The sequence below is a fragment of the Coenobita brevimanus genome, chromosome 13 (assembly GCF_032717465.1).
Source record: "Coenobita brevimanus isolate Jiangsu-jjx chromosome 13, ASM3271746v2, whole genome shotgun sequence".
NCBI classification, from domain to species: domain Eukaryota; kingdom Metazoa; phylum Arthropoda; class Malacostraca; order Decapoda; family Coenobitidae; genus Coenobita; species Coenobita brevimanus.
In genome coordinates, this window is record NC_136966.1 from 53,436,631 (window position 1) to 53,444,777 (window position 8,147).

Consider the following 8,147-nt stretch of genomic DNA (forward strand, 5'->3'; position numbering starts at 1 on the left):
CAAGGGGTTAAAGGTTGACCCTCTGACTACTAGGATTCACCTAAATCATGGGTCGTTAAATTTTCGGCTGCGACTCAATGCTGTTCGCAAAGGGGACTTAAGCGGATTCAAAGATGACTTCTAAAAATAATGATATTAAAGAATGTTTTGAACAGGCTCAAAATTTTTCATTGTTACGAAGAGTGCGTTTTGTCAGTGGAAGATAACTCTGATTAGCGCTAAGGTAAAACAGGCTACAGTGAGCACGGATGGCGGAGTGTGTCTTGGTGATGATGCTGAACACAGAATTTTACGGGAAAAGTGAGGCTTGTGACCCTGGGTGAAGGAGGGCATGAATTTAGTGAGACTTCAGCCTTTCCACAACATACGTATATAAGCCTCAAAAGTGTTTCCCGTGCACCTAGCATCATTTCCCTAACACTGTAAGTTTATACTGATTTCCGTTTCACAGCATTCAAAAACTGCGCTAATTATTGTTTTATACTGGCTATGTATTTATTTTTATTTATAACTACCTGTGCAGTACATACGCACTTCCTTTACATTTACGGTATCACAGTAAGCTATCAGTTAAGATCTGCATCACATTATTTTCGGTAACTGCAGCCTTAATAAATTAGAAGTATATAATGCTATTTTTTTTTAATTTCCACTATGGTCATTCATTTTACCGCACTGATAACTATTAATGCTTGTTCCTGTACCGAGTTTCTTCTGGTGGATAAAGTTTATATATTTTAAAAATTATATAACTGCACAACGATTTTACTGCATGGTTTCTCTAACAGAAAGCCAATTTTATGTGCAAAAATGATAAATAGCTATGTAGACAGACAGACAAACAGATAGATTGATAGATAGGTAGATAGATAGATAGATAAACAGATAGATAGATAGATAAACAGATAGATAGACAGATAAACAGATAGATAGACAGATAGACAGACAGACGGAGAGACAGATAGACTGATAGACAGATAGGTAGACAGAAATATTCATATAGATATAGGCAGCCAGACAGATAGAAAAAGGATTCAACTGGGTTCCAGTTAAGCATTTTTTTTTTTAAGACGTGGTGTGGATATGGTTAAAACATATCATAAAGCTATAATGGGTACCATAAAACAAACACCCATGGGAAGTGGATCGTGGGTTAATGAAGCCTGAGATCCAAACCTTCTAATCGTTTGCTGAGAGCGTCAATAACCCATGTGGGTGGAATGGAAGCAGGACTGGGTGTGTGAGGACAGATGCTCCAACACCTGAATGTGTGCTCTCTGCTTTAAAACTAGTCCAATATTTTTACCACCGATACGCCATGCACTAACGGCCCCTCCTCCCACACGCTATTCTTCCTCATATACACTTAAATTGTCGTTTATTCTCACTACATGCTCCTTGTTAGCCACTCCAGCGGAAAATGTTGGTTACCATCGCTCCTGTGAGTTACAACCATGGAAGTGTAGTGACGTCAAAACCCCGACAGCTGACCTCGCACAACGCACTCAGGCGGGGAACTCAACTACACTTAAGTAACTTTCTCAGGCGGGGAACTCGGTCACTATTACGCAACATTCTCAGGCGGTGAACTCAGCCACAATCACATAAAATCCGGACTGAAACGATTGTATATCCCCGATTCTTTTACAAATTTATGATCAAAGGCGACAAGGAAAAAGAACACTACCCACGTATTCCCTGCGCGTTGTAGAGGTTACTTAAAGAACCCAATGAGGGAAGCCAGAAAGTCTCACCTTTTTGCAGTGTGAGTTTCCATGTTGAATGAAGACAGAGATTAGTGAAGTTATAAGCCGAGGAAGTTATTAGGCCGTATTCTCGCGAGCTTAGGAGGCTCCCTGGCACCCCTCACCCAGCGATTTGTGTTTCTTATTACGTCTCAATATTCGTTTTGCATATCACTTGTTATCTTAATAAAGTCTGCCTGGATAACATATTAGAAAACATTTAAGTTATGGTTTGATGCGATAAACTGGGAAGGAGAACATGATAGGGAAGCTCTTAACACTAGCCATTGTTAACTCCTTCACTGCAAGCACCATCCAAACGTAAATAAATTTTCATGGTGGCAGGAAGAAAAATATACAAGAAAAAAAAAAAAGTCGCCACAGTAGCTAAGAAATTAATGAAGAGTGTTTCTGACCTCTTCACTACAAAAGTTTCGTCCCAAAAATAAAAATAATTCATTAGTGAGAGATTTCAAACTGGAGAGGTTAGATACAGCCTTCATTAATCTTATACTGCTAGGGGGTTCGTTCGTTCGTTCTTTCGCTTATAAAAGCGTCAGCATGCTTGCATACATCGGCCTTGGTCATCTAATGGCTGCTCTCCACACTGCTCCATCTCTGGCAGCCTTCCTATTCAGTCCCGTATCCCTGAGGTCACACTCTATTACCTTGCGGCAGGTCTCTCTTTTTTTCTTTTTTTTTTTTTTTGTCTGCCTCTAGCAACCCGACGTTCACATTTCTCACCCTCTCTCCCAGATTAAAAATAAATATGTTAATAAACTCGTTTGGTGATAGCAAGAATAAAGCAAGACAAAAGAACTCGCAATGAATTGGTATAAATGCTCTCCCATCCTACCCTTATCTAACCTGTCATCGTCCTGAGTGAATTAGAGTCCCACGCACACGAGCGATGGACAAAAGGACGAGGGATTGACAGAAGGACAGTACCGTGAAAATACTGCACGATGGAGGGCAGGGTTGAATGGTGTGTGTGTGTGTGTGTGTGTGTGTGTGTGTGTGTGTGTGTGTGTGTGTGTGTGTGTGTGTGTGTGTGTGTGTGTGTGTGTGTGTGTGTGTGTGTGTGTGTGTGTGTGTGTGTGTGTGTGTGTGTGTGTGTGTGTGTGTGTGTGTGTGAGAGAGAGAGAGAGAGAGCACAGTAAACGGCCTAACGAGACAATCTGTAACCCCTTGTGTGTTGAAGATTTCCCTCAGCTGCATAAAGTCACATCGTATCTATTACCAAAGTGCGTTCATAGAGACAGAAAGGATTGGTCAAAAGGCATCTAACACTCTAACTATTCTCATTAATTTAAGATCCATATTCTAGATTAAAGTTATAACGTCATTCAGGATCTATGCCTTACCCTTTGATGAATAAAATAGCTTGATGTTGGTTAGAATAATATGCTAAACTTATGCCGACCGTGAGAGGGTGATACTCTCTTCAGTGTTATCTGTGCAATCTGGCAGTACCAATGGGAGATAAATAACACACGGAAAAATGATAAGATGCACTGGGCAAAATAAATCGCTACGGAAAAGGTGTTAGACTGAGGGGAAAGCGGCCACTGACCCCTAGTCCTTCGATGCCCCTCAACTGAATAAAATCGTCTGACGAGAAGGGAATACTAGAGACCATTTTGTTGCTATTCTTATTTTTCTCCTTTTCCTCCCTTTTCGCTTGTTTCTTCTCCTCCTTCTCTCCTTTTCCTCCTCTTCCTCCTCCTCTAATTCTTCTTCCCCTCCTCTTCCTTTTATTATCATTATTATTCTTCCCCTCCTCCTCCTCCTCCTCCAACTTATCTTCATCTCCTCTTCGTCTTCTAGTTTTTCTTCTTCCCTCCTCCTTCTCCTTCCCTTCCTCTTCCCTTTCTCTCCCTCTTCTTCTTTTTCTTCCCTCCTCCTCCTTCCTCCCCTCTTCTTTTTCTCCTTCTCTTCTTCTTCTTCCCTCCTTCTCCTCTTCCTTCCCCTCCTCTTCTTTTTCTCTCCCTCTTCCTCTTCTTCCTCCTCTCCATTCCTCCAGCAAGGCGGAAAATTACCCAACGAAAACGCACTCCCAATTTCCATAAGGTCCCAGTCCCTCACACTAATTCCTATTATCTCTCACTATCTCTAATTATCTCATTATCTTTTATTATCCCACTTTCAGTATTTCAAAGCCCATCCCAGTTCTTGTCATCTTTCAGCTTCTCTCAGTCTCTCAAAGTACTTCCTATTATCTCACCATCTGTCAGTATTTCATTCCTCAGCCCAGTATCTCTTATCTCACAGCTTCTCTCAGTAACCCTTAGTATCTCCTAACATCTCCAGCTATCTCTCAGTGCCTCCTAGTATCTCTCATTATCTCAACGTACATCCTAGACTGTCTATCTACAGTCCCTCCCAGTACTTCTTAGTTATTTCGTAGTATCTCTCATTATCTCCAAGTCTCCCAGTACTTCTTAGTTATCTCTTAGTATTTCTAAGTATCTCCTAGTCTTCCAGTACTTCCTAGGTATCCAAAGCATCTCTCAGTTATCTTCCTAGTGTCTCCCAGTGTCTCTCATTCTTTCCCAGTAACCTCCAGCATCTCTCACTGTCCCTCAGTATCTCTCAGTCTTCTCCAGTACTTCTCAGCGTCTCCCAGCATTTCACATTATCTCCTACCATCTCTCAGCATCGCATCTTCTGTCGCACTTCTCTGTCCCTTCAAGTATTTCTTCAATTCTCCCATCATCTCATTATCTCTAAAATATCTTTCACTCTTTCTCAGCATTTCTAATTATCTCCCTGCATTTTCCATTACCCCTCAGTATCAATCAACCTCTCCCGGGATTACTTAGTCTTTCAATATCTTAGTCTTTTTCAGTCCTTCATGTGTTTTCCTATATCTCTCATAATCTCCTAGCATCTCTTAGTATTTCCCAGTATGTCTCGGTCTCTCCCAGCAGCTTTGTTTTTCAGTAACACTCAACACCTCTTTTTATCTCTCCCAGCATCTCTCATGAACTCTAAGTATTTCCCAGCTCCTGCAAATGTCTCCGGTAACCCCTATCGAAACAGCATCTCTAAGCATCTCTCCCTCCCTTTTAGTAGCACCCAGCATCTTAGCCACTGTCTCCCATCCTCTCATTGCAATAAACAGCCGCTCGTACCCTCTCTCCCTCTCTCCTACTATCTCTCAGCCACATCCACCCTCCTTCAGCACCTCGAAGTATATCCTCACCCTCTCCCAGCCACAAATCAGGTCTCTTGCTCTCCTTCTCCTATTCTACAACATCTCCAAGCCCCTTCTCACCTTCCCAGCTTCTCTCAGCCTCTCCTTGAAACAAACTGCCTCTCCCTACACGTCTCTTATCTCCACGTTATCCCCAAGTAGCTAAGTCTCTCCCAGAAACAACAAAAAGCGTCTCTTTATCTCTCCCTGTTTTCCAGCATCTCTCAGCCTCCACCCCTTCAGTCTACCACAGCCTTTCTCACCCCTTTGCACTCAACATCAACCATCTTTCAATATCTCCTTGCATCTCCCAACCACCCCTCTTCCCCTAGCCTCCCTCAGCCTCCTCCAGCACACTGTTATCCCTTCCTTATAGCATTTCCCAGTCCCCTCCTCCCAGCCTCTCCTGTTAACTCCCTATATTATCTTCCTTATAATACCCCTCTAAATCTCTCAGTCTCTCACAGTAACAAACATTATATTTTAGCATCTCTCATCAAACCCAACTTCCTAATCTTCTAACAGCATCTTCCACATAATATCAAACAAATCTCCCGGTCTTTCACAGTAACCAGCAGTAGGTCTTAGCATGTGTCACCCTCCTTCCCAGCCCCCAGTCCCTGCCAGCACCTACCTCGTTGGAGTCGCAGCGTCCCCAGCAGCTCATAACCTTGATCGTGTCCCAGCATACTCGCCCTTCCTCGTCAGTCTTGTGCACCTGAAGGACAGAGAACAGAGGCTAAGTAATCTGAGGGAGGTTCGGCTAGGTTAGGATGGGTCGCATTTGTTGAGGATATTTTTGTTTACCTCTCTCTCTACCTGTTTGTCTAGTTATACATTTGTATGATTACTATCAAATTTCTCTCGTGTGTGTGTGTGTGTGTGTGTGTGTGTGTGTGTGTGTGTGTGTGTGTGTGTGTGTTTACAAATACTATTAGGCAGAGAAATAGATAGGGAAGGATAAGTAGATATACAGACAAATATAGATATTGAGATATAGGTATACAGCTATTTATATGTCTTTTCATTCATATATATCCTGCATATATACATTTATAAAAACAGATGAATAGTTCCCAAAAGAAGGGAAGGCTGAAACCAACAAAATAGTAATAATAACTACGCTAGGATAGTAGTAGTAGTAGTAGTAGTAGTAGAAGTAGTAGTAGTAGTAGAAGTAGAAGTAATAATAATAATAATAATAATAATAATAATAATAATAACAGAAGTGGTCTCACCTTGTATGAGTACTCTCTGCGATGGCACTCAAGGGTGGAGTAAGGGTCGATGGCAGCGGCAGGCGGCAGGACCAGGAGCAGTGCCAATGCCGCCGTCATCGCCGCCGCCGCCGCCACCCGCCGCCCTCTGCCATTGCCGCCCGCCATTGCACACCTGAGGGATACGAAGATCATACACACGTTACGGGGCTAGCTGATGAGAGAGAGAGAGAGAGAGAGAGAGAGAGAGAGAGAGATTACACAGGTACTTAAGTTTAATACAAGTAAACAGCACTATGAGAGCGCATACCTCCGCCAACGCTCCAAATTTTAATCCACCAAAATTTAATCAGCTCTTCCTTCGCCTATGAGCCATATATCCACACAATATACTTGAAATCCATCGATTACTTTTTCAGATTACTTATGGACACTCAAAGAAACAGACAAAAAAAAAATCTGGATCCTCATCTAGATGCGGATCCGCCTCAAAACCTATTCGACTTTTCTTTGACCTACAGACTACCCCTCCAGAAAGTTTCATCGAAATTCGACCGTAACTTTCTGAGATATTTTGTGGACAGAAAAACAGGCAGACACGGGTGATTACATAATCCCCGCCCAATTTCGTTGGTGTAGGTTATTAATCATCAGCAGCAACAGCAGTATCGTAATATGAAACTTTTCAACTCTATCGACATTTCTCTCTCTCTCTCTCTCTCTCTCTCTCTCTCTCTCTCTCTCTCTCTCTCTCTCTCTCTCTCTCTCTCTCTCTCAGACACACAGCAATACACCGAACCAAAGCAGTGAACAATAAGTCCCATTAACCATCATCCATTTCCCATAATATTGACAACAGTACAAGAAATGGAGTAATATCGAGCCCAAATCTGAAGCAATTTTTCTTTTGCTGGAGAAGGCGAGGTGCACCAAGTATACGATGAGGCAAATGTGTCTTGAGTGTAATTCTTAAGCAGTATTTCCTTTGTGTGACGAGAAGAAGGAAAGGAAGAACAAGAAGGGAGAGGAAGACTGAGATGAAAGAGAAGAATAAGAAGGAGAGGAACATCAAGAAGAGGAAGAGAAACACCAAGAAGAAGAAGAGGAACATCAAGAAAAAGAGAAACACCAAGAAGAAGGAGGGGAAGACCAGGAAGGAGAGGAAGACTAAGAACAAAGTGAATCATATGAAGATGGTGAAGAGAGACAGATGCAAGGACCATAGGACCTCCTCATCAGCGACTTATTTTGCTTATCTCACTTTTCATTTCTTTGCACGTTACTAAAGCAAACTCAATCGATACTAGAAATATATAAACAACAGAAAAAAAAATATCACGTGTAGGCATAATATATCGCTAGGGAAAAGGTGACAAGAGCTCTGTGCCACCTAGAATACGGCCATAAGATAGTGTAATTTTGGCCGGAGGTGAGAGAGAGAGAGAGAGGGGGGGGGTAAATAAACAAGTGCATATTGAAGGAGAAAAAGAGATGGCTCAGGAACAAGGCGAAGAGACAAAGCAAAAGAGTACAGTAATATTATGGAGGAGGGCGCTGTGTCGGTGGAAGGGAGTCTTTACTGAGTAGAGACAAATTCGCGGAGATATTTCATCCATTAAGGGGATCTGCAATAACGAGGGGAGGAAAGGCATAGGCAAGATAAATGAAGAAAGACGTGATGAAAGCGAAGGGAGGGAAGAATAGACAAAAGGTAGAGAATAGAAGAGTGTAAACAGAGGAACGAGAGAGAGAGAGAGAGAGAGGCATGTGTGCGTGTTGTGGGGCAGGTGCGTGTGGTGGGGCAGGTGTGAGTGGGGTAGGTGTGTGGGGATGTGTGTGTGGTGGGACAGGAGTGTGAGTGGTGGAGCAAGTGTGTGACGTGGGGCAGGTGTGTGATGAGGCAGGTATGTGTGGTGGGGCAGATGTATGTGGTTGGGTAGGTGTGTGTGGTGCGACAGGTGCGTGCTGAGACATTGTAGGTATATATAG

At 42.7% G+C, this 8,147-nt stretch overlaps 1 protein-coding gene across 1 annotated transcript in view; it reads right to left on the minus strand.

The window, feature by feature from the left end:
• Gpb5 (Glycoprotein hormone beta 5) overlaps positions 1-6,307 on the minus strand; it is an 18,848-nt gene extending 12,541 nt beyond the window's left edge. The window contains exons 1-2 of the mRNA XM_080285365.1: positions 6,180-6,307; positions 5,576-5,659 (exon numbers count right to left, since the gene is read on the minus strand). Of these exons, the coding sequence (XP_080141491.1) occupies positions 5,576-5,659; positions 6,180-6,278 (183 nt within the window). The 5' untranslated portion in view covers positions 6,279-6,307. The remainder of the gene's footprint in view (positions 1-5,575; positions 5,660-6,179) is intronic.
• Positions 6,308-8,147: the final 1,840 nt, after the last annotated feature.